At 39.6% G+C, this 26,756-nt stretch overlaps 1 protein-coding gene across 1 annotated transcript; it reads left to right on the forward strand.

Annotated features, from left to right (window-relative positions):
• The first annotated feature begins 1,998 nt into the window (after positions 1-1,998).
• Positions 1,999-26,024, forward strand: LOC117387810 (tyrosine-protein kinase CSK). The gene is made up of 13 exons (XM_033985387.2): positions 1,999-2,232; positions 16,740-16,822; positions 18,078-18,191; positions 18,475-18,587; positions 20,527-20,746; positions 22,550-22,643; positions 23,288-23,353; positions 23,432-23,531; positions 23,627-23,717; positions 23,840-23,913; positions 24,043-24,238; positions 24,317-24,403; positions 24,792-26,024. Exons 2-13 carry the CDS (start codon positions 16,808-16,810, stop codon positions 24,972-24,974), a joined length of 1,353 nt encoding a protein of 450 aa, XP_033841278.1. The 5' UTR covers positions 1,999-2,232; positions 16,740-16,807; the 3' UTR covers positions 24,975-26,024.
• The last annotated feature ends 732 nt before the right edge of the window (positions 26,025-26,756 follow it).

Raw genomic sequence — 26,756 nt, forward strand, 5'->3', positions numbered from 1 at the left:
CCAGTTCTTATTATTTTGTTCCAGGTTAAAAAGTACAACTCACAACAAAGGTGGTGTCAGGTTGAGGAAGGAACTATTTAACAACCTATAAAAAAATACTTCATAAAAGCGTGCAAAAACGTGAAAAATGGCCATTTCCTCCTTCAAATGCACATTTACATGGAACAATTCTCTGTTTCCCATAGCATATTTTGCATCTTGATGTGTAAAATCTGCTAAAGGGTACATCAGTCACAAAGCAGGTCAAGTTGGCCTGTGCGCAAAATCTATAGTTCTCATATTAGCCCAAGTCTTCTCAAGTGGTGTAGTTTTTCATGTTCAAAGACGGCTTCTAAAGCTCATGTAACAAACTGGTTTACAGCCTTAGATCTTTTTATCAGTGCACTTCAGGTATAATACCAGTGAGTCTCAAATTCACAGAAGGATCAGCTTGGATTTAAATTTGTATTGTAAAACAAGGTGCACAATAGTGTTCCTTTGTTTACTGTCAGGGTATCTAGGATGCGTTTCTAAATCTTAATTTATTTTATGTTGCATGTTTTGTTTGAAAATGGAGATAATCTGTCGGAGGAGGTAATCCCGACGAGATGTGTCCCCACTAGATGAAGAAAAAAAATACATAGGTAGAAGATTAATGGTAGAGCTATAGGGCATTTTACATGCTATTAAGGATGCATTTTGTGTTAAGTTTTTAGTCATTCAGCTGCTCGCTTATTTGTCAGAGCTCACCAAATGATTCTGTGCTGGATGCCCTGCGTTCTTAATGCTGTGACAAGAGCGTGCGTTTTTGTGGCAATATTGAAGACAGAAGCAGGCAAATGTTGCCCTCTTGTGGTGTGACTTTAATAAACATTTGTACAAAGAAAGAACCTTCCATATTTTTTTTGCTATCCTAATTCATTCCCATACATTTTAGGTGTGCTATTGCACTTTGTCTAGTTTAGTCAAATTAATCATATGATGTTCAATCATCATATGACACTGTCAGTGTCATATGATGGCTCCAGGTAGTCAAATACCTAACCCACCCAATCAGTTGGGATTTGTTGTTCAAATGAATTGGCTAGTTCAAGTTTATAGTCAACTGCATGTTTGTGCACATAAAGCGCTCCCACTGCTCAGCCTTCTTCAGTTGCGTGCAACCTCTCCTGTTTTTACAGAGAAATGGTTTCCTGTCCGTTAGTGTGTTTTGATAAAGCCTCAGTGATGGTGTGAATATGTTTACAAAATGCTGACCATGGTGGGACTTTCTATGACCCGTGGCTCTGTGGCCAGTCGCTTTTCTACAGTCACATTTCCTGCTTCCTTCTTTAGATTACATGAGTCAGGTCTGTTTGACCTGGGAGAATGGCGTTTACATACTGCCATGTTTGGTTACTTCCATGAGCATTTGATAATAAATATGCAAAAGCTGTGTCTTTGGCATGACATGACATGACATGACATGTCATGTATAGACCTATGAAACTGACCATATATACGTCAAAAGTTAAGCTGATGATGGTGCATGGAAAAGCCCCAAAACATCATCTAGGATTCACCATAAAAGATAACTGTATGATTATAAACTAAACCCTATAAACATTATCTCTGCTTTTGTCTATCTTGGTCACTCCCAGGACATTTCTACGAAACATGCATTCTTCTATGTAACGGTGTGGTTGCCTCTCCACAGATCTTATTTATTTATTTATTTATTTATTTATTATAAAACACCATGACAATCAAGGCTTGAAGTATTTCGTTTCCAATGTCTGTTTGTTTTTTATTTGTTTTATATATAGGGAAAAATACTTAGCTACAAATGACGCTACGCTACAGGCGAACCTCATTTGGTCCCACATATGGCATCCCTCTGTCTTCCCAGCGGAGGATGCTCGTAGCTGCAGGCTGATGCAGTGGTAACAAGTCTTCCATCAGTTGAGCCTCACCTGTTGGCCACAGGGCTGCGCTCACACACCGCTCAGCCATGGAGAGGCCATTCTCCTGCGCGCATGCGCGCTCTGTCCATTGAGTGGAGACCATTTCCTCCAGTAGAAGGCCGCAGAGAGCTTCTCCATACACGCAAATAATCATACACCTATGCAGACCAAGCACGCAAAAGCAAACCAACGCCTGGAACTGACTTATCTTTTTATTGCTAAACCTTGATGTCATCCATCCAGAGGAGACCTGCTGATGGGCCATTGTCGCTGAGGTGGAGGCTCGCCTGGACAGCAGCATTATCTCTGGGTGAGTGTCCCACACCGCAGTACCTCAGCCTCTTGAGCTGCTGCTGCCGCCGAGGCGCGATAGCGACGTGCTACTCTAAATCTACGGAATGTTATGGTCTAACTCCGGGAAGATTTTATGTCGCATACTACCCCGAAGTTTCTGTTACAACTGGGTTTCTGTGTTAATCCAAAGTTTCCTGCAGGCTACTAGCGTTAGCAGCTAGTGTAACGTCACTGGTTCCATTATCGGACAAATTTTAATCTTTATTGTTTGGACCGATAATCAGTTTTAAATTATCCATAAAAAATCCAAAATATATTAATTGTTTTTAGGCGTAAATCAGACAGCATCTGTTTTGTCTTGCTGCTTTCCCCTGTCAGACGGTTTGGGGGATGTGGCTAAACCTCCATGTTATCCTGAGTCCTCAGGTTGGACAGACCATCCCCTTTGTACGACAGTCATTGTTTCAATATCGCTGTCGTTTATGATCGATGGAGGTGGTTTGACAGTTAGAAAATTATTTGTATGACCTTTTGACAGTTACAAACGCAAATACTGTTATGAATAAAGTCATTGAATTTTCAGACAAGCCAAGGCAATTACAGCTGATTTTACTCCCGTACAGCTGGACTCAGTGTGGATGTTGACAGTCAGGGTGTGATGGGGCTCCCACCAAATGTCTCAGATTGCCTTGTCCATCAATGCACCTATCAATGATCCACCTCCGCACTGAAGCTGGAACTAAGGCCTCTGCCTCAGGCAAGAGAACACCCCCAGTGATGCTGATACTGTGGTGCACTGCTCTGATGAGACAGAGAACTAGACTACTGCAATGAGATAATAAGCCACTGATGTTGAGGTATCTTTGTAGCACATGTCTGCAGCAGGAAATCAAATATTATACTCACTTTAGGAGTCAAGGGTTGGCCTGTGGCAGGAGAAGCTTGGAGTAGGTAAATGCACAATAACACATGGTGGTAGAGCTCGTCCATGTTGTCTGTGAGCTGGTCCTATGTTCAGGTTTTCTCTGTGGTGTATGAAGATAAGATGTTGAATTGTGGCTGCATACCTTTGCAAGCCATAGCATGACTGAGAAGAAGTTTGTGGTGTGTGAAACATGTTATTTTCTTTACTATTCCCAGGAAGACTACTACAGTATATTGAGTGTAATAGTATCGTTAGTATCATTTTAAGTCTTGACGTTAATTACATTAATTTGCTGACATAAATGTTTTATAGGACTCAATTTGCCATGCAAACAGCTTAATTAAAAAGTATATTTGCCTTTTCTTCAAAACTTATCAACAGTGATTTTAGGCATTTTATGTTTTTCCCCCATTCGAAATGCTCTGTGTAATTCACTGCATTTTGCATCAAATGATTTCATCTTACTTTTCTTTGTTTAATAATAATAATAATAATAATAAATTTTATTTATATAGCGCTTTTCAGGACACTCAAAGTCGCTTCACAGTAGATACAATAATAAAATATCACAAAATTTACAACATAAAATCAAACATTAAAAGCGATTTTGAACAGGTGAGTTTTGAGTTCTTTCTTGAAGGTGGGGAGGTCAGAGCAGTCACGGAGGGGTTTAGGTAGTGAGTTCCAGAGGGTGGGGGCAGCGAAGAGTTTAAATGTTGGTTTTATTTATTTACTTTGAAATACCTTCAAATTATCCTTTTAACGTTTGCCTAAACTGAAGTAAATCCATCTGTGAAAATTAGTGATCTGCTTTAGCCCTCAAGTACCACTTCTTCCACCTTTCTGTCTCATTAGCTTTGCCCCACTCTCATCAGCTGACTGATTGCTAGACTGGAGTTGTCCAATCATGTTATTGCTTGACATGGACTAAAGGTGACAGGACAAGTCTGCAAGCCTGGCTACTTGTCACATCTCATGCAGTTCCAATGAGTTATGAGGAAGGGTAACCTGGATCCTCTCATGTTAAGCTTCTTTATGTGCTCAGCAGAAACGTATGGATCTTCTGTCTTCTTACTGACCATCTCACTGTATATTTAAAGCCTATAGGGCCAGACCCTGCTGACCGCATGGCAGTCTCTAGGGTTGATATCAACCTTTCTCTCTCTCCACTTTGTAGACCATGTATTCAGACCGTTATGCACGTATGAGCATATGCAAACAGAAATGCTATGGTCTACTTATTTTGGGTAAAAAATGGAAAATGAAACTCTCAGCAGACGTGCCTATCAATGGCAACACATTCTCAAGGTTCAGAATAAGATGCCCTCTGTACCCACATTTGCTTGATGTGTTTGCATACATGTTATACCTTTAGGTTGGACAATAAATGCAGCTTGGATGTTTTATTTTTTCTCATTGGGCCAATAATTGAAACAATGGTAAATGACAAGATTTTGTATAGAGAAGGGGTGGATAAAAGAGGATCTATAGTTTTCTGTAATTTAGATAAAAAACTTTGCTCTCCTGGCAATGGGATATAAGTGTTTGGGCTTGGCCATTAATAGTCACTGAGAAGGCAATGATGACAACAACCGTAATATATTTCTATCTGGTCTAGTTCTGTAAGTATAACTAATAGTTCATTTCATAGCAGTAGGCTCTAGGAGTGTAAGAGGTCAAAGAATTTAACATGCAACAGAACTGGAATTTTAAAAATATTGTTACACATAATTTGTCACTATCACGCTCTTTTCAACATGAGACTTATCTGAGAATCACTGGAGAATGTAATTTTGACAGATTTTCAGAAATATTTGCATTTACTTTGGTGAAGAGCTATCTAGTCTTATGCAGATCCTTGTGCAGTAAAGATACCCTTTGAGTAAACTACTTAAGGTTAAGGTAAATGTATCCTCTACATTTAGACATACTTCAATGGTGCTGGGGTAACCTGTCAGACACCCAGGAGTCGAACCTAGAACTAGACCTGTGACTGTCACAATAACACATTTTGAAGCATTATTTATTGCTCCAGAGATATACTGCAATAATCTATAAAATTGAAACAGTTTTTTTCCCACTGGCATAATAAAGCGGGAAAGTCCCAGTAAACAAATTCAGTAACATTTAAAGCATAAGCATCAACAAATAAAAAGCTGAATGTAGCAATAATTAGCCCTAGAAGTTACTCTTTCAACCCTCTGCAGCTCAACTATTTCCATATTACAATTACATTGCCTCTGGATTTTTTTTTTTTCTGGAAAGCAAACTTATTGCTTTGGCCCAAAGATAAGTGGTTGATGAAAGCATAAAATTTCTGGGTTTCTCATACTAAAAGTCAAATCATAGTTGCATTGTTAAGGTCAAATGTGAAATTTCTGTTTTTATTAAAATATATTATTGAGAATTTAAAATTGGAAGCAATCTGAAAAGAGGGACAATGTTCTTCTGTTCTTCTCAAAGACTTCCCTGAAAAATGTCACAAGGGGTTCAAAGTGGAGGGACAACAACTCATTACTTATTGCCAATATGACCATAAGGCTAAACCACTGCTGTTTGTTATTATTATTCTGTATTAGGTATGATACAACAGTTATGTGACTGAATGAAACAGCAATCTGATTGTTAATTCAAATTTTAAGTTCAGATGAATTTGTGTGGATGGATTTTATTTTCCCCACTTTCTTGCATTGGACATGGCATTGGAAATATACGAAAGGCTGCTCACTGACGTCATAGGAACCAGCATTTTAAAAGTGATGTGCTCTTCCTTTGTGTGTCCCTTATGGAGCATAGAAAAGCCATCTTGTCCTTTCAGGCATTACCCAAAGCTCATGACCATAGGTGAAGGTAGGAACGTACACTCACCTGAAGGATTATTAGGAACACCATACTAATACAGTGTTTGACCCCCTTTCGCCTTCAGAACTGCCTTAATTCTACGTGGCATTGATTCAACAAGGTGCTGATTCATTCTTTAGAAATGTTGGCCCATATGGATAGGATAGCATCTTGCATTTGATGGAGATTTGTGGGATGCACATCCAGGGCACGAAGCTCCCGTTCCACCACATCCCAAAGATGCTCTATCGGGTTGAGATCTGGTGACTGTGGGCGCCATTGTAGTACAGTGAACTCATTGTCATGTTCAAGAAAACAATTTGAAATGATTCGAGCTTTATGACATGGTGCATTATCCTGCTGGAAGTAGCCATCAGAGGATGGGTACATGGTGGTCATGAAGGGATGGACATGGTCAGAAACAATGTTCAGGTAGCCCGTGGCATTTAAACGATGCCCAATTGGCACTAAGGGACCTAAAGTGTGCCAAGAAAACATCCCCCACGCCATTACACCACCACCACCACCAGCCTGCACAGTGGTAACAAGGCATGATGGATCCATGTTCTCATTCTGTTTACGCCAAATTCTGACTCTACCATTTGAATGTCTCAACAGAAATCGAGACTCATCAGACCAGGCAACATTTTTCCAGTCTTCAACTGTCCAGTTTTGGTGAGCTCGTGCAAATTGTAGCCTCTTTTTCCTATTTGTAGGGGAGATGAGTGGTACCGGTGGGGTCTTCTGCTGTTGTAGCCCATCCGCCTCAAGGTTGTGCATGTTGTGGCTTCACAAATGCTTTGCTGCATTCCTCAGTTGTAACGAGTGGTTATTTCAGTCAACATTGCTCTTCTATCAGCTTGAATCATTCGGCCCATTCTCCTCTGACCTCTAGCATCAACAAGGCATTTTCGCCCACAAGACTGCCGCATACTGGATGTTTTTCCATTTTCACGCCATTCTTTGTAAATCCTAGAAATGGTTGTGCGTGAAAATCCCAGTAATTGAGCAGATTGTGAAATACTCAGACCGGCCACTCTCAAAATTGCTTAAATCACCTTTCTTTCCCATTCTGACATTCAGTTTGGAGTTCAGGAGATTGTCTTGACCAGGACCACACCCCTAAATGCATTGAAGCAACTGCCATGTGCTTGGTTGATTAGATAATTGCATTAAGGAGAAATTGAACAGGTGTTCCTAATAATCCTTTAGGTGAGTGTAGATTGACCAGTAAATCGACAGCTTTGCCTTTCGGCTCAACTCCTTCTTTACCACAACAGACCGATAAAGTGACCACATCTCTGCAGACACTGTACAGGTCTGCCTGTCAATCTCCAAGCTCCATCCTTCCCTCACTCGTGAACAAGACCCCAAGATACTTGAACTCCTCCACTTGAGGCAGGGACTCACCACCCATCCGGAGAGGGCAAACCACCTTTTTCCGGTCGAGAACCATGGCCATGGATTTGGAGGAGCTGATCCTCATCCCAGCCGCTTCACATTCAGCTGAAAACTGCCCCAGTGCCTGCTGCAGGTCCTGGCTTAAAGAAGCCATCAGGACAACATCATCTGCAAACAGCAGAGATGAGATCCTGTGGTTCCCAAACCAGCCCCTGGCTGTGCCTAGAAATTCTGCCAATAAATACAATGAACAGAACTGGTGACAAAGGGCAGCCCTGGCGGAGTCCAACATGCAGTGGGAACAGGACTGACTTACTGCTGGCAATGCGAACACAGCTTCTGCTCCGGTCATACAGAACATAGGTATGGGGTCAGGACAGCCCTTAGCAAAGGGTCCCGGACCCCATACTCCTGGAGCACCCTCCAAAGGACACCACGAGGGACACGGTCGAATGCTTTCTCCAGATTCGCAAAACACTTGTGGACTGGTTGGGCAAACTCCCATGAACTCTCGAGGACCCGATGGAGAGTATAGAGCTGGTCCAGTGTTCCAGGTCCGGGACAAAAACCGCACTGCTCCTCCTGAATCCGAGGTTCGACTATCCGTCGGATTCTCCTCTTCAGTACCCTAGAATAGACCTTACCGGGAAGGCTGAGGAGTGTGATTCCCCCTGTAATTGGAACACACCCTCTGGTCCCCCTTCTTAAATATAGGGACCACTACTCCGGCTTGCTAGTCCAGAGGTACTCGGGACGGATCTCATCCACTCCCGAAACCTTTCCACCGAGGAGCTTTTAATTGAAACAATTTTCTTTTTTTTGTTTTGACAATTTTCTGTAGAGGAAAAAAATCAAAAATTAATGAATCTTTTTTTTTTTTTTTTTTTTTTTTAATTGTCAATTTTATTTTTAGGCAAAGTTCTACAGCCCTACAGTGAGTTCAAGTACTTTGCTCAATAAACAGGACAGTTTTGTAGTTATGGTAGAGCTAACAACAACTAGCTAGTGTGTACTTCCTAATTATCGGATGATAAAATGCTTTATACATAAATGCAGACAGAATGCAACAGATAATAAAAATAATTTTATCTCAGACATACTGCAAAACATGCGGACTTGGTTTTGACTGAGGCCAAGCAGTAATCAAAATGACACAGGAAATGTGTAATTGTGCCGTTTGATAAAAATCCTATTGTCGGAAAGTAAACTTGATCAAGATGTCCTCAAGTGACAAAATTTTGAAGAAAAAACTAATGTTCCCATGATGACTAATTCATTAATCGAGACAAAAAAGACAGACTATGTTTCAACTCTAAATAAAGAGTGTGGAGTTTTATTTCCCATATTTGTCCTGGTGGCACACACTGAATGTTTTCTTTTTTAGTAGTGATAATTTTATAAAACCGCTGCCAACCACACAATGTTCATGTTTTTCTGCTGACCGTAGACCATGGGGTCAGCAATGAAAGAAATAGTGTCTGGTGTCATGTTTCTACACAGCCTCTTCTCGTATCTCCAAGGGCCATAAGAATGTGCCAACCATTTTAGATCTGGTACTCCTCCCTACATGCACTTCATACCTCACTGTGGCAAGTGAGGGTCAGTGTTCGGCTATTTAGATGAGTCTCTCAATAAACTGTATGTAGCTTGGCTGGATGTGATATGAAATGTGTCATATATTACATAATGCCATTTCTATTCTTGTTATGTGTGTAATTTGAAGAACACAACTCACAGGGACGCTCATTGTTGCATTATGGGGGAAATTCACTCATGTATTATGTTATGCTCTTTTTAATCATCAAACCCAAACAGAGCTTCACATCAACTTGCCAATTTCCAGCTAAAAAACATAAGCTCCTGTGTTCGATAGATGAATCATCCAGTTGTCAAAGCTTGATATTTGAGATGCACCAATCCAATATCTGCCAATAACAATGCAGGAAAACAATATCCAATGATGGAAAACACCATTTCATTCTTTAAGATAAAACATATTGGCTGAACTGGTACCATTTTTGGATTGGAGATGAGAGCCATACCAGTATTGTTGCATCGTTTCTTGCTGTGCTGAACAATTTACATTTGTCGTTGTCGTATAGTGCGAATTTATTTTTGCCACACAATATGAAGCTCAGTTTAGGAGGTGGTGTCAGCTAATTAGGCTACACTTATTTAAGAACTCGTCTTTTAATGGCAACTTCTGACCTAGTTTACATTCTCCCTAGAGCTGAGTGTTAGGTTTTCTATTGTAAGCTGTGACTTCTATCTTTGTTCATAATATCTCCCTCATAAGCAAATCAAATGCAGTGTGCTCACAGCAGTCAGAGAAGAAGTTACCATTGAAAACGATTTGTAACATCTGACATTAATGACTGACATGGTTGACTTTTAAAATGTCAAATGCTTTCATAATGTGATGCATGCACTTTCCAAGAAGCAAAGCTGATGGTGGTTTAAAAATGTATAATTTCTTGTCTCTGAATCAGCTGAGAGAGCAGACTACTATCACTATGTGTGGCAGCCATGTTTGCCTCACACTGCACATTAATGCAAGTCTCTGTCTGAGTAAATAATTCACTGTTTCTGCATTTCTGGGCGGAGCCTCCATTATTCATGTTTGGCACGGAAACCAACGGACAACCACTGTTAATATTGAGGAGCAGCAGATACGGACTTCAGAAAGAAAGTCATTAACTTGTGTCAGGTATGGCCAATATGACATCAGGTCATGATCTGGTCTGTGACTGTCAGACAATTGTCAGAGTAATGGTGTGTTTCAAACAAGGGGAAAGTGGGACTTTTCCCATCTACCACGGTGGAAAATGCCTTCGAAAAATTATATCTGAGAGATACAACTTGAACTTAAACCATAAACAAAGTGATCCTTCCTTATTGATCACAGCATAGATACCTTTATATTTGGTGCCACCTCATAACAGGAGGGAAGAGACATTTGTATAAAGCATTTCTTTCGACAGTGGCTGCAGCAATGCACTGTTACCTGAACAGCCACGTAAACATGGTGACTTACACGTAAAAAAGGGGTTTAGTTGTTCGCTTGTTTCGGCAAAAATCCACACTGTTATTTATCTCGGGTAAAAGCAGTAATTTATATTGTTCTGAATGTTACAAATCTTTTCGAAAGAAGAATACACTACAAATTGTACGACAAATTAGCAGCTATGGTTGGACCATCCCAAGTTAGGATGTTTGTCCTGCTCTATTGTCCGATTCCAGGCACTTCTGGATTAGAAAGGAGTAGCTGATCAGTCAAAAAGCACTGCGGCAAAAAGTTTGTGAGAGCCGAACGACTTGCATAGATTTAAACATCTACTTTCTTCTTTCAAAGTGAGGAAATCTTAATTTAAAAGGAGTGTATTTGCTCTTACTGGTTTAAAATGGTACTGCAATCACATCAGAGCTTGGGTTGCCAGAGTTTGACCTGCAGATAGAGGGCACATTCAAGCTTTTCTCATTCTCAGTATATGGACAGACCATGCCTTACATGAAAGCTCAGAACCTCCAGAATTCACTCAGCTGAGTGGCTCCACTAACACTGATTAATGATTGGCTGCATGTGCTGCACTTTTAGGTTTAAAGCTAACATCTGTAAGTTTAGATTCTACTTAGTTTAGCCTTATTCTACCCTCCCCTCACCTGGCCTTTGTTCAGGTTGACTTGTGGTCTCTGGTCTTCTTCTATCATGCCAAAGTGGTACATTATTGGACAGCAGTAACATAGATGGCATTTAGTGGTGGTATGTGAGAATACAACAGGGTAGGGTTGGCCAATCTAATTACAGATGGTAGCTGTAAAACAACAATTTCAGCATTGAACCTGGCAATGCAAATGAGAGACTCATGATTCCCATTCTGCTTTTTGATTGGACTATCATCAACCAAAAACATCATGTGCATTTTTTTTTTTTTTATTAAGAATGTCTGTCTTCCATAGTATTTGCTCTTAAAACATAATTATGAACAAAATTAATTGGAACAATTAGTTTTTTGCTTCATTAGTTGGTGCACTAGCATTGACAATTTCAAATTTTGTTGAACCTCACTATGTCCCAATTTTCTCTTGTTTTTGTCTTGCAAGTATGGCTCCTTTCAATGCTGTTGCAGAATATGTCTTTTATTAAAGAGATTTGGAGCTCCAGTCCCTGGCTAATGCCACTGCCATATTGTAGCTGGAGCACCCCACTGTGGCTGCTGCTAATGACATTCTTTGTGTCTCCTCCATCTGTGCGCCTCTGCCTCCTCGCCTCTGAAAGGAGGAGTTGTCATGTTTTAGCTTCAAAGGCCAGGGTAGAGGCAATGAAAGCAGCAGCAGGCAGTTTCTCCCTTTGGTCTGTACTCTGCCTCCACCTCCTGGGATGTTTAGGGCCGCTTCTGCGTAAAATCTTCATAGACGCCATGTTGTAAGTTGCATGTTCTCTCTCAAAACTCTGATTACTATACCCCCCACATTACATTTGTACAAAAGTCGTTCTCCCAGTAATTGTATCATTCCACTGGTCCAGCTATACTTTTCACACTAAATAACTAATGGAATGACACTGCCAACTCTGTACCACCCACACTGCTGTTACAGTAGCTGCTAGCACATTTTTACATCTTCATTCCTTTTTTTCCTGGTGAATAGTTTTTTAATATTATGCTACGCAGACTGGGCCAACTCTGAGTTTTTGGTCTCAAAAATTGTCTGGAGTAGTGTTCAGAGTTTAGATGTCTGTGTAGTCCCTCAGTTGTGCAGCTAGGTTCCATTCTTTCTTGTGTGATACTCAGAGTTTATTCACCTTGACCATGAACATCTTCACCTGTCTGCAGCTGTGGCTTGAACACGGTCGGTTTCCTGCTGACAAGGAGCCCTGAGCTATGCGGGCCATTTCCTATCAGAACTTTGTGGACACTCCATGGGGGGTACTGTAGGCCAATAGTTTGCGATGTTTAGAAGGCCAGTATTAGAAAGTTTGACATCTATTGTAGACTTCTAGCTCTAAGCACCATTATTTTGAATCCTTGGTCTGACTTTGATGTTGTTACCTCTTAAAATTTCTTCTATGTTTTTGGTAAAATTACCTAAACCCCAATTCCAATGAAGTTGGGACGCTGTGTAAAACTTAAAAAAAAAAAACAGAATACAGACATCAAATTGAAAATGAGTGAATATTTGGATAAAAACTATAAAGTTTATCAGTTTGAATATTAAATATCATGTCTTTGTAGTGTATTCAGTTCAATATAGGTTGAAAAGGATGTGCAAATCATTGTATTCTGTATTTTTTTCAAGTTTTGCACAGCGTCCCAACTTCATTGAAATTGGGGTTGTATGTCTTTGTTTTGACTGGGACTTTATTCTCTTATTACTATGACTTTATGTAGAAATAAAGTCGAAATGTGCTAAATTGCAGTTTTTAAATCTTGGTATTGTTTATGTTCTGGAAATTGATTTTCAGTTTTCATTTGTTTTAATAAATTAGTCAAAAGTCTTCAAAAAGTCTGCCAATAAGAAGGAAACTGAAACCCATGAATACAAACATTTTAAGATATTTGTATTAAGGTCACTATTAATTTACTTGAAATTTTTGGACTTTACAATGACGTTCCAATCATTTCTCCCAATACCCTGGAGTTACCATGAACAAGGCACTTTCCATCTCTTGTTTTGACACATTTGCTCCATTGCTCTATTTTAATCAGCTCTTTTCGCTACATTTTGAGATGGCAAAATATCAGATACATTGTTTTTAATCTTTAAAACCACATTACCATAATATGAAATGTTTCCCACCTCTACAGTGCATACTTAATCCTCAACTGTTTTTGGTCAAGATTGTCTCATAAGCGTTATTTTAACTTAATAACTTAATCTGATAAGGCTCCCATGCAATCATAAGCAGCTGAATTTTGGAAAGCTGAGAAGCCAGTGGAAGATCTTACTTCAACAACTTGCCAGAATTAAGAAAATATGCATAAAATGAGGGAGAATTTTCTGATCATTGCCTTTAGTTGCATTAGAACCTCTCCATCCGGCACCACAAATGTTAGAACCTAAACAGGAGGGAAATCCTGTAGACAAAATAACAGAAGCGAGCCCCACACACAGCAGGCCTACTCTTTTGATGCAGCAGCAGTAGCGCCTCTATATAATGTATGCGATGATGAAAACGGCTGCAGCCCGCCTCTGCTCGCATGGATATTGCAGGGATATAAATAGCCACAGACTGGAACCACAGCAGGCAGAGCTCAAACAATAAGCTGTCAGCACTGCCCTTCCTCCCCCTTAACTGTTGGGTCCAGCAGCAGCAGCCTCCCACAGCAACAGAGAAGGGGGGATTCTCTCTGGCTTCCTATCTTTCTCTTCCACTTCCCGCCTGGCCCTCTTTTAGTAATCGCTGTCATCAGAAGGGAGCCTGGGCCCTGAATCACTTGTTACGTCACACGAGTGGAGACGGAGAGCTGCCTGTCTGTTGGTCGCCCAACCTACGTAAAGGCGATAAAAATAGGCCAAGGAGCTATGGATCAGACATGGCTTTTTTGCTCGGATATTGATGATTCAGGTGATTCTTGCAGCAAATGTTGTGAATGTTGTTTAAGATATGCAGATTTTAAATATATATATATAGTATAGTATATTGTATATAATACATTTGTAAATGCTGCAAAAATAATAACATTGATCAAACTTATGTTGTAAGCTTTTAAACATGGGTATAAAGTGATATTTCTTCACATTTGTGTAGTCCTTTCACATCTGTTTGATACTCAACTAATACATTAAAAGATATATTGTAGCACTGTTAATTAATTGAAATGTAATCACTTGACATTCTATTATTTCTAATCGTAAATTTCATGATTCTTAAATTGGGTTAATTTAATCTAAAGTTCTACAGCTCATCTTCTGTCAGTAAAAACATGGTTTGGAGTAGACTTCAGACTTAGGAGGAATAAACTGCACATTTGTCTTAAACTGCAAATATTAAAGCTCTGTAATGTTTATGTTCCCAATACCCTGGAGTTACCATGAGCAAGTCACTGTCTGTCTCTTGTTATCCTTGGGCAGGCTTTTATTGTGCATGTGCAGGTGGCATTGGATATCAGTTCTGTTTTACAGTATTTTTTGCAGTTAAATGCATGTTTTCATTCTCAGACAGAAGGCTGTGTTTGAATTTCTAACTGTCCTCTGGACCAGAGTAGAACACTTGAAAGGCAGAAAAAGTGCCACCACTTCTGAAAAGGTGAAGATGGTCAGGGAGGTTTTCAGTGGCAGATGGCCCAGGCGGGCGTCCCCTTGTAATGACCTAGACTTTCCACTTGCTGTCAGTCAGTGATCCTCCACTGGATTATGCACTGGCATCTGAGATTAAAGGCTAACTTCAACTCAGATCATTGACTTTTTACATGAATTACATCACAATTTTGAGCTTTCAATATCCAAGTTAAAAACATTACAGTAAACTGTAGTAGTTTTGTTGAAATACTTTGGGAAAGTTGTGGCACTTTATTCAGGAAAAAATACAATTTAAGGTCTTTGGGTCAATTATTTATAGAGGCTGATTTATTAAGTAAATGGAACGGTTATTTGTAATCATATGCATGCTGCATTCTGTAAATTATGTTTGTAAGACAAACTTCTGTCTGACCCACTCACCTGACCTAAACTCGAACGTGACACTAGGACACGCTTTGCTTCCAGGGACTCTCTTCCATAGCAATAGATTCACAGCTGATCAACATAACATGTTTGGACTGGAGAGTCCTGTGTTGGATTTCACACTTGGTTTAAACTTGCAGTGACCTTTGGATTTCCTTTGATGGTCTTCTCTTTGATTAGCAGATCAACATCTGTGTTGGACTCACTTTGAAAAACATAATTACCAAGGAAACTGTAGCCAACAAACAGGCAACAGAGCACCTAACAGTTCAGCACCTGTTATGTAAAAGAGTGTTTTGAATGTGGTCACAGACTATGAAGTGTGTTTTACATTACATATATTTGCCTGTTTTGGTATGGGGAGAACATGTCTCCCCCTGTATGCTGTAAACGTAGAGCTGTCAGGGTCTGTACATGTCTGGAGGTAATTAGCTGCTGACAGGTCTGTGCTGTCCACACTGCAGCAACTGTAGCCGTGTGTAGTTTGTGTCATCTTATTCTCTATTTGCATATACTCCTTGTTACATTTGCATATTTTTCCTCCACTTCTTTTGGTTGTTAATGTGCTCGAATAAAATGCTCCATCACAGTAATACAGTTTAACACAATACTGAAGATGCCTGTGAATACTGCAGAATTGAGTGTTTACTGTTGAGAGCTTCATGTTGGTCAGTAGAGCTACTGTTTGTCCGCTTAAATTGAGTTGTGCTGGGAAGAATTTGACATTCAGTCACATCATGCTAGTCACACAAGCATTTTGTTTTTGTGTTGGTCTTATGACTCATTAAAGAAGACATATTATGTTTTTTTCTTGGAATAAACTATAACATATGCAAATCATTGTTAATTGTAAACTGTAATACTGATCCATGATGGCTTGACTGCACGCAGTGGAATTTCATTTATGTTTTTATTGTTGAAGATTAGTGTTACATAATATTTTTAAACCCTATATGTATGAGTCTTAATTAAGAATTAATACCAGCTGGTATATGAAAGGGAGTGGGGGTTAGATGGAAACAGCCATTTTTTGAGCAATCCAGCCTCAAATGTCCTCAGACCTCATATCCATCTTTTATTCAGTCTAGTAATCTGTAGCATGGGCACCTGACAGTTGGCAGCATACAAAGTGTTGTATTTATGTCAAGAGCTAGCATGGGAATGCATTGCTAAACAGTCTTAGGGAAAATGTCACTGAAGAGCCCTTTTTACTCAGAGAAGCTTGAAAAACTTATAAGCACTGGTTCCATATAACATCCTACTGTGAGCATTTCACCTTTTTAGATGGTAATATTGCAGACAAGTACAAGCTCTCATTTAAAATTTGCCTTAGTGTTCACAAAGTGCACTACAATATACCGGGTACAGCTCCTAGTCACACATGGCAAAGCAATGGAAATTACACATCAGCTGCTTCCTTCGTTTTGGTCCCCACCCTCCCAGTTTTTACTTCCTGTTCACTGTGCCTTTCGGAAGTGACAAGTTTTGCATTGAGACTACTGCAAAAAGCCACTAAATATACATGCACAACCTATTTACTAAATTAGTAGTTTAGCACTGTAGTAGTACTAAATGGCAAATGATGTGTTCCTTCATCCATCAGTCTCATAATTGGTCAGTACCAGAATAAGCAGTGTATTATTTATTTATAAAATGTGTAAATTGACCTATTGCTGTGCTTCCTTATCTTACAGCTCTAATGGTTCTGGCTGAACAGTGACCGCTGCCTACCTGAGGACACCTGTTGCCATTTCCTTTCATCATGTCTGGCATCCATGTAAGTCAACTCAGAAACTTGTACATCTATCCACTTGTCTTTTCACTGTAGAGTATTTGTTTCACTTGTTTCACTGTGCTGGACACAGACAACCGATAACATAAAATGAAGCATGACCCTTTCACTGCCTTTCATGCGCCAACAGAGTATAATGACAACAATCCCTTCTGCCCCACCTTTAATGTAGATAGTAGCTGAGCACATATCCTCTAAAGTAGCCTGGCTTAACTTCAGTGGTTTCATGTTACCAGACTCTGTGGTATAAGTAAATCTTCTCAAGGAGGAATTACTTTCTCTTTATCTTCTACTTTTGTCCACATGTAAAGAGGTGCTGTTGTGATTCATGATAATTAAAGTTGCTGTACCTAATTTTTACTGTCTTAAAACCTAAAAAATAGAAGTACTTAATTTTAAATGGGTTGCAGTGGTCAAACATTTTTATTCACTTATTATATTGCAGTCACAGTAAAGCTGACATTAACTAGCATGCTAAATGCACACCTAGACAATTCTCGGACAATATAATGCTTCATAATGAGATGCAGACAGTACATAGCAGACTTATTTTGACCTCAAAAGCTGCTACAATATGTCTGTACTCTGTAGTCTTTACTATTCATGCAAATAATCGCATACGGGCCATTTAAGTATTGCATGTCTTGTCAAAAAATTTTAATAGTATAAAATCACCTTTTAATGATTAGATTCGGATCATCACTCACTCAAAACACACTCATTTTATTTTGGCTCTTCTTCTACAAGAATAAGAGTGCAAGATCAATCAGTTCCTTTACCTACTTAATGTGTACATCATGCTTTAAACTTGTGAAGTAAGCAGTTGTGGAAATATTTATATTCTAGTTGGGCAATATGGTGATAAAAATCGAATTGTAATCTCATCCCTGTGGCAATCTGCTTTTTTGATCATATCATATCATGATTCATTATTTCTCTTTTTAATCCAGCCATCTGCTCAAACACAAACACTTTCTTATACTTACTTCTCCAACTGGATAACCTCTGAATAAGTGACAGATTTAACCAAACATAATAAAGTGTGAAATTTCAGAACACGCATACATTTACCTCTTAAAGGCAATAGAAAAACACAAAGTGTACATAAATTGTGGTTAAATAGAAATTGTGATCTTTCTTTTTCTGCTATATCGCCCACTCCTAAATCAAGCATCAGTGTATAAATGTGTTTGTAAAAAAAATGTGTTTGTAATTTTTTTCTTTGTTTTCTCTTACCTAGGCCCCATGGTCATCTGGCACAGAGTGTGTAGCCAAATATAACTTTCAGACTGCTAATGAACAGGACCTTCCCTTTTGTAAAGGAGATGTATTGACCATAATTGGAGTCACCAGGGCAAGTACAAAAATGAATTTGAAGAATGAATTTCCCACTAGTTTAGACACAAACAAAGCACACACAAACAATATGACTATCTGCTAATACATTAATATTCATGAAGGGACATGCAGTGTCACTGTTTTAAATATGGTTTAACAGATTACATCATAACTTGCGATGCTGTCAATGAGTTAAACATTTTCAATCACTTGCTTGTATGTAGTTATTGAAAAGAACCCGTGGATTCGCAAACTTTAGTTCTTTTTTAGTTCTGTAATTCTTTTAAATGTATTTTCAGGATCCTAACTGGTATAGAGCAAAGAACACTGGCGGAAGAGAGGGAACCATTCCAGCAAACTATGTCCAGAAAAGGGAAGGAGTCAAGTCAGGGGGGAAACTCAGTCTTATGCCGTAAGTATCGAAAGGCCTGTGTAAATTAAAGTATACAGTACATGTTAAAAGTACAAACATATTTCTACTATTGATGGTCTCAGAATCTTTCTACCCAGTTGTCAAGAAGTTACTAGGCCACTGTGCACATTATACCTAGTAGAAAAGGGGAAAAATGTGTGTTCATTTCAAAAGTCCAAAAGCCTCAAAAAATAGATTAGCCTGATTATTTGCTTGTTTTTTGTCTTCTCTTGTCTGCTCGGCTGCCACAGAGGCCAGCACCAGCTGGGCACTGTATTTGAATGAAGCACTTTGAAAACAGCGGCCATGTCAAAAGAGTGGAACATAATGAGGGGCATATGCAAATTAGACAGTATGCTACAAGCATGCAAAATGTTAGTATCAGAACATTGCTATGAAATGTCATCATGTAAAAAAAGAGTGACAATTAGTCATTTGATGAGTTAATACATTATTAAAAGTCCCTTTGCTAATTTATCAATTAAATGAAGATGCCATTATTCCTCCAAACAAGATTTTTAGGTTTAATTTTGCCTGTGATGTGATCAGTGCCCCCCTATTTTACTATATACTAGATTTTTTGTTCCGCTACAATTGGCTACTTCAACATACTGTTTTTTTTCTTACTATCCTGTAATGTATCAGCTTGAAACAACTGAAAAGTTTTGAGTCAAGCCCTTTAGGACTTGATGACTTTATCATTCATAGCTTACAGATGTCTCAGGAAAGACCTCTCCCTTTTTGGGTGACATAAGTCTTCAGCTGTGCTTTGCTCACTGGTACATATGGGCCTCTTTGCTGACCCCCGGTGGCAGACATTCACTCCACATATAGTAACAGCACCACCCTAGACTGGTATGGGCTTCGACCAGCTGTCCTACCTCACCATCTCCTCTGGTGTGTCCTACACACACTTGTTTACAGCATGTCCCTGACGTGATTTATGACAGAGAGCATAGCAAAGCATTTTCCACCAAACTGCTAGTGTCCTATACACGTCCCTAGACCATTGTTGTATGGCGCCAGTTGCTGGATTAGAGGGAGTTACTTAAAGAGCTGCTGTCCATCGGAGAGCCTGCCTTTACTGATCTAATCAACCCAACCTTGTATTAAGCTGCTTTGCCACAAGGGACTCCACTGTCTTCAGGAGCAAGCAGGTCAGAGTCCACTATAGGGAAAAGCAAGCTAAATCAGTCAAGACCACTGACTTAGCCTCATCACCAACTTAATTGATACCAGGACATTATTAGACATTACACATATATATTATTACATTTTAGTTATCCCAAAATAACATAATCAATGAAAAAAGAATGATTACCTTTTCAGGTAACTCACTCACTCCATATATCTTCCATCATATATTTGATGTCTACAATATTTACATAATATGTAGAAAGTTGTAAACAAAAACACTGAAAGAGATGGTGTGTCCAAACTTTTCACTGGCAGTTTCAATGCCATATGGTGAGGCCAAGGCTAAGCATGGTTACAGTGAAAACATCTAAATCAGATGGTACAAAGCATGGTCTCTTGTGGTGTTCTCCCCACCACATTCAGGTTGAGCAGTCCTGCATTTTCCTGTTTTTGCTGTGTCAGTCTGTCAATTTCCGACTCTTGCCCCAGGCATGTGTTTCTTTTAGAGTGTACTAGCACCACTCTTCCTGTTGTTTGGGTTCAGGTACTTTCTCACTGACTTCTTAAGCCACCAACAGGCTGGAAATGTTTCTGTGGCCTGTGATTATCAACTAATTTTCTGCTTTTCATGAATCTCTTCAGACTATTATTACAAAGATGTCTTTGTGGTGAATGCAGAAAAGGCATTAGTGCAGAGGTCAAGTGATTCTTTCAGGACTGCTAAAGTACTGATTATAATCTGTTGACCGACTGATTCTTTCTCTTGCCTGTCTTCTAAGTTTTTCTCCTTATTTTTGTCTAGCTGGTTCCATGGCAAAATAGCTCGGGAGCAGGCTGAGCGACTCCTCTACCCCCCAGAGACGGGTTTGTTCCTGGTGAGGGAGAGCACCAACTATCCCGGGGATTATACCCTATGTGTTAGCTGTGATGGCAAAGTGGAGCACTACCGCATCATCTACCACAATGGCAAGCTCACTATCGATGAAGAGGAGTACTTTGAGAACCTCATGCAGTTGGTGGAAGTAAGGATAGATATTAAGATTTTTGTTACGTATACTATAGTTAAAGGTGCACAGTGCAATTTTTCAGACTTGCTTGTCTTCATGGAGATGCTTATGCTTTGGCTATATATTATTACACAGTATAGCATTAAAGCTTATTTATCTTGCACTTATTCAATCACAAGAGATTTCATTTCTCAAATACCTTGAAAAATATTATTATGGTGCACGGAGTTGCCTCTCCACAGATCTGACCTATACAATAAAATATCCATGGAGAAAAACAGGTGGCAGAGTCTCTACAGCAAAAGTTATAAAGTTAACCAGCCAATATCTCTAATGTGGTTAATATCTGTAGATTCCTAGGCAAGGCAAGTTTATTTGCATAGCTCAATTTGTGCACAAAGTATTTCAAAGTCCTTTACAGAATAAGAAAGACATTAAAACATTAAAAGAGAAAAGTGCAGAATAAAAACCTTTTACTCATATGCACAGCTAAATAAAACCGTTTTGAACCTGTCAAACATTGTCAAAGTTTGACAATGTTTGACAGGCTCAAAAGGGTTTTGCCTGTTTCACATCTTCAGGAAGACTGTTTCAGGTTTTAGCTGCAATACTGATTCCCCATCTTTAGTCCTGACTCTAGGCACCAGCAGGAGGTCGGACCCTGAAGTCCTCAGAGAGCGAGATGGTTCATATGACACTAACATGTCGGAGATATACTTAGGTGCTAGACCATGGAGAGACTTGTGACAAGCAGAGTTGCTTTAAAGTCTGTTCTTTGAGCAACAGACAGGAAAGCATTGCAGAGACCTGAGCACAGGACTTATGTGTTCGTATTTCCTGGTTCTAGTCAGGACTCAAGCAGCACCTTTCTGGATGTACTGCAGCTATCTTAACACCCATTTAGAGAGGCCAGTGAGCAGGACGTTACAGTAGTCTCACCTACTGGAGACAAATGCATGGATAAGTCTCTCCAAGTCTGGTTTTGACAGTATGCCTTAAATTTTTGCATTTCTAATTATTTGATGTTCAGTTGTAGGAGTTGTATTATATTTCTCTATCTAGTTGAAGGCTCTTATGGAAATATAAAAGAAATATTTTATCTGTGAAATCTCAAATAGTATCTGATTTAGGTTCAAGTTCACATCTAGTGGTGTGCTGAGTGAATACAATTCAGAGGAAGGGCAGTGCATAAGAAGTGACAGGGTTTGGATAGTGGCTATCACACTCATAATTGGGCTGCTTCTTTGTGCCCCACGGTGCTCTGGAAGTGGACAACAGGTCTGAGCCAGCTGACACCATGACATCCACAGCCTCTGGTGCAGTCATGTTATCAGCCCACACAGCCCGGTTCAGTCCCTGTGTCCCTCCACCCCATGATCCCATGCACACTCAATTTATTGTATCCTTAAAACCCTAGCCTCATCTCTTTTAGTGCACTTGCAATCTCATTCTTAATCTGTGAGATTATTCCTTGCATCCCTACTTTTTGTGACGATGCACAATATAATCTAAAGTCACCGATGTCATTGATATATGGACATTGTTCCGAGAGTAAAATAGTCCTTAGTGTGAAACGCTTGTTTTTGTATAACATGCTGCCCTCTGGTGGCTGTAGATCTGACTTGCAGAATGTTTTTTCCTTGTTATGTAGTTAAATAGTTGATTAAATTTTCCTTGTGAATTGTGTATTTAAAACGTAACAGAAAATAAAACATAACCAGATGTTGCCCTCTGAGTTTGTAGAATAGACTAAATAAATAACCTAGCCTGACAGTATCCATGTTTGTTCTGAATTGCATATGGCTAATCTTTCTCCAGCATTACACCAAAGACGCGGATGGCCTTTGCACCAGGCTGATTAAGCCCAAGTTGATGGAGGGGACAGTTGCGGCACAGGATGAGTTCTCCAGAAGTAAGGGCACACTCTGAGCTCATTACACTACTCTATAGGGACAGTGGCACCCAGGCACACAGACATTATTACATTAGCATTAAATACTGTCACTCTAAGCTTACTAACAACTCTACAGGCATGCAATACACACACACACGTTACACTGAAGCGCGCATCATCATCTTGCTGCTAATGGCTTGAATCACCAGAGGGTAGTTAATCTTTTAGTGTCGAGGGACTCCACTGTGCTCTCAAGGTTAGACTAGGTCTCCCTTCACGGAAGCATTCATTCATTTCACTCCATAAACTCAAATGGCCTTTTGCGAAGACAGCCAGAAGGATGAAAGAATTATTTCAATTTAATTATAATTTATATTTATGCACATAAAAAACTGTCATCGTAAACAGCATTACAAAATCAAAAATAATTTTTTGTGTAGCTCAAAATTAAAACAGCAGTTGCCTTACAGGGCTTCAAAAAATAGTTGATTTAAACAACAAAAAGTTTCAGAATCAAACAATTGTTTGATTTAGCATTTAAGGTGTGAATCTTGAGATACTCTGCATTGTCTTAGTTGATGGTTACTTGAAAACAGAATTGACCACATTGCTTTGAAATTATTTGATATTTAGACTTAATACTTATATTATTTCTTTTTCAGGTGGTTGGGCTTTGAACAGGAAGGACCTAAAGCTTATTCAAACAATTGGCAAGGGGGAGTTTGGAGGTAAGGAGTCCTGCTATTGTTTGAAAAGTATATATTTTAAGGTAATGCAATGCATCATCCTCCTGTCTTTGGTTGCAGATGTAATGGTTGGAGATTACAGGGGGACCAAGGTGGCTGTCAAGTGTATCAAAAATGATGCCACAGCACAGGCTTTTATTGCGGAAGCCTCTGTCATGACGTAAGATATTGCATTCTTGGTGGTCTGATAGCATCTATATAATTTCTAGAAAAATCAATATTAGTGACACAAATGTTTGCATTTTCTCTTCACAGGCAACTGAGGCACAACAATCTGGTCCAGTTGCTTGGGGTAATTGTAGAGGAGAGAGGGAGTCTTTATATTGTCACAGAATACATGGCCAAGGTCAGTTGTCTAATGAATTGCTCTCTTGTTGGTTGGTCTTTAACACTTAAATCTATTAAAAATCTTTTCTTTTCTTTTTTTTTTTATAATGGCATCTCTTTATATTTACTGTGCTATCACAGGGCAGTCTTGTGGACTATCTGCGATCTCGAGGGAGGACTGTTTTGGGAGGAGACTGCTTACTAAAGTTTTCACTGTAAGCCATCTCTCATATCTAATAATAGAAACCACAGAAAAGCGTAATAGGACTTTTTTTTTTTTTTTACAGTTTTCATTTCTATTTCTTATTGTCATCTTGGTCTTAATTACTATTTTTGTCCTACAGAGATGTGTGTGAGGCTATGGAATATTTGGAGGCCAACAACTTTGTCCACAGAGACTTGGCAGCTCGCAATGTTCTTGTGTCAGATGACAACATTGCTAAGGTCAGCGACTTTGGCCTCACCAAAGAGGCCTCCTCCATACAGGACACTGCCAAATTGCCTGTCAAATGGACATCCCCTGAAGCATTGAGAGAGAAGGTACCTTTACCTTTTCTGCTCGTTTGTATTCAGACTTTTTTATAATGTGCACTTTGTTAATTATTATAATTTTTACAGCGGTTTTCCACAAAGTCAGATGTTTGGAGCTATGGAATCCTACTCTGGGAGATTTACTCCTTTGGGCGAGTGCCTTATCCTAGAATTGTGAGTATCATTAAGGCTCTTTTTTAAAACATGTTTTTTGTTTTTTTGTTTGTTTTTTTATTATCAACACCAGCGGAGGACAGGCTTCATTGTAAGAATGAACGCTTTTTTATGGCAATCAACACTATTGTTGCTTACATGGTAAAGGTTAAACGGGCACATTGTTTAAGGCTACCTTAAACAATGTGCCTTGCATCATTACATGCATGCAATGTTTGCAAATACAACACACAGACTATAAATTAAAAATCCAATTACTTTGCTTGCACTGTTACTTATGCATTTACGTAGTTATTAGTTCCTGACCTTTGTGCTGTAGTGTTTCATAATTAATTTGTATGCATGACCTGTTAAAGCTGTCTTTGTTCTATATTGTTCTGTACCCTAGCCGCTGAAAGAGGTGGTTCCGCGGGTGGAGAAGGGATACAAGATGGACGCTCCGGATGGCTGCCCTCCTGTGGTGTACGACCTGATGAAGCAGTGCTGGACTCTGGACCCCATAATGCGGCCCTCCTTCCGCATGCTGAGGGAGAAGCTGCAACATATCAGAGCCAAGGAGTTGTACCTGTGAAGAGGAGATGCAGAGGACTGTAGGGGTCTCTACTAAAGCCTCTTCAGTTTCAGGTGGAGGCAGATGAGGAGGGACCTGTGGGACTGCCTTACCATGCCCCCTCTCTCTCCACCCCTCACCCTCCCTGCGACCTTCTTTCACAAAAAAGACTGTTGTTCTGTTTGTGATGTAAAGCTTTTGCCAGACGGTTTCCTCTACTCTGGATGGAACTCTTGCTTCTTCCTCCTGACTTGACCTGCCACTGCTCACTTAACTTTTCTCTTTTTATTCACTCCCCTCCTCCTGAACTTGAGCGTTAACTGGTGGGGAGGCTGGCCTTTTCCTCCATGTTTGTCAGCTCGTTGTCTTCTTTCTTTCTGTGTTGCTATGTCATTCCTGGACTCTTTGAGTTGAATTTCAGTTCACCTTTGTACCATTCCATCCACTCCTCCCTCCCCTCTGCTAAAGGTGTGGGGCCTTCGCTCTGTGCCAAAGTGCCTCCAGTCTACAGAGCTCAAAACAACCCTTCAGCACTTTTTCAGTTGGACTTTTGTGGTTACATTTTTTTTATGACTTTTTTAAAGATTTTTTTTTTTTACTTCTTTTGGTTTTCAGGGAGGTCTTTAAAACCATTTTAGTGCTTATTCCCCCACGCTACCCATCACAATAATTTCTTGGATCCCAGAGTTGGCATGGACAGCAAGAGAAAGGAGGCCAGTATCATGTTCATCCTCTAGCAGACTAGAAACAACCCAGGAAAAGAAGGACAACCAGAGCAATGGAGTTAGCAAAGATAGTTGAATCGTCATATGTGGGCTTGTTTTTTTTATATCAAAATGTATTTAAAGGATTAAAAAAAGAACATGCATAAAGACTCGGAGAATTGAAAAAAGGACTTTGATCAGCCAAGAGGACACGTCTCTTGTTAGAATGTTCAGTGTCTCTTCTTGAACGCTGGGGTTGGGGTGGTGCATGCTGTGTGTGAGAGGCCTTGGGTTCAACTGTCAGTGCTTTCAATGTTTATTGTTTTAATATGCTATCATAAATATAAATAAATCATTCCATCTGAAATGTGTCCAGATTTGTGTGATAAATATGTTGTAGTGTAGTATTTGTTTACACTATGAATGGGACTTCAAATATAACCAAGAATAGAGAGAAGTGACAAGGCACTAAAACAAAAAACACTGCTACTGGGTACAATATATTGTTGACTTCTGTTGGGATAGTAACTCCAGTAGAAGTAGTAATAGAAGCTTATTTTAATGTAGCAACATACATTTTCTGTTTTATAGCTGCTTCAGTGTCTACCCTCAGAATAATGTCCTGCTATGAGATGGGAGTTAGCACAGATTCAGCAAATCTTTGAAAGTGTAAGAAAGGATTGCTAAGGCCTACTGAAGAATATAGAAGCCAAACTGCCTTGATGGAATGCTTTGAAACATATTTCAAAAGACCAAACATTGTTCAAAGACTTGACCATGTGTTGTGCGTTCCTAGTTTGTACTAATTATTTTGTTTATTCCCAGTGCTTTCTGACTCAAACCAAGCCTAACTTGGCAACCTCCCAAACCTTCCTGCCTCACTGGTATTATTTGGAGAAACTTCTGAATTTTAATGACAATGACCGAGAACAATGGTTTTATATAAGCTACACAGTGTGTGTGTGCATGGGCAAATCTGACCAGTCCTAGCAGAGGCTATCCTGACACTTTAACAACAGCTCTGCAGCTCTAAAAGGATGGTAAAGTCCCTAGTCTGTCTCCTCAGTGATGGCAACGAAAGTAAAGCTCATTAATACCA

Source organism: Periophthalmus magnuspinnatus, chromosome 3, assembly GCF_009829125.3.
Source record: "Periophthalmus magnuspinnatus isolate fPerMag1 chromosome 3, fPerMag1.2.pri, whole genome shotgun sequence".
In the NCBI taxonomy this organism is placed as follows: Eukaryota; Metazoa; Chordata; class Actinopteri; order Gobiiformes; family Gobiidae; genus Periophthalmus; species Periophthalmus magnuspinnatus.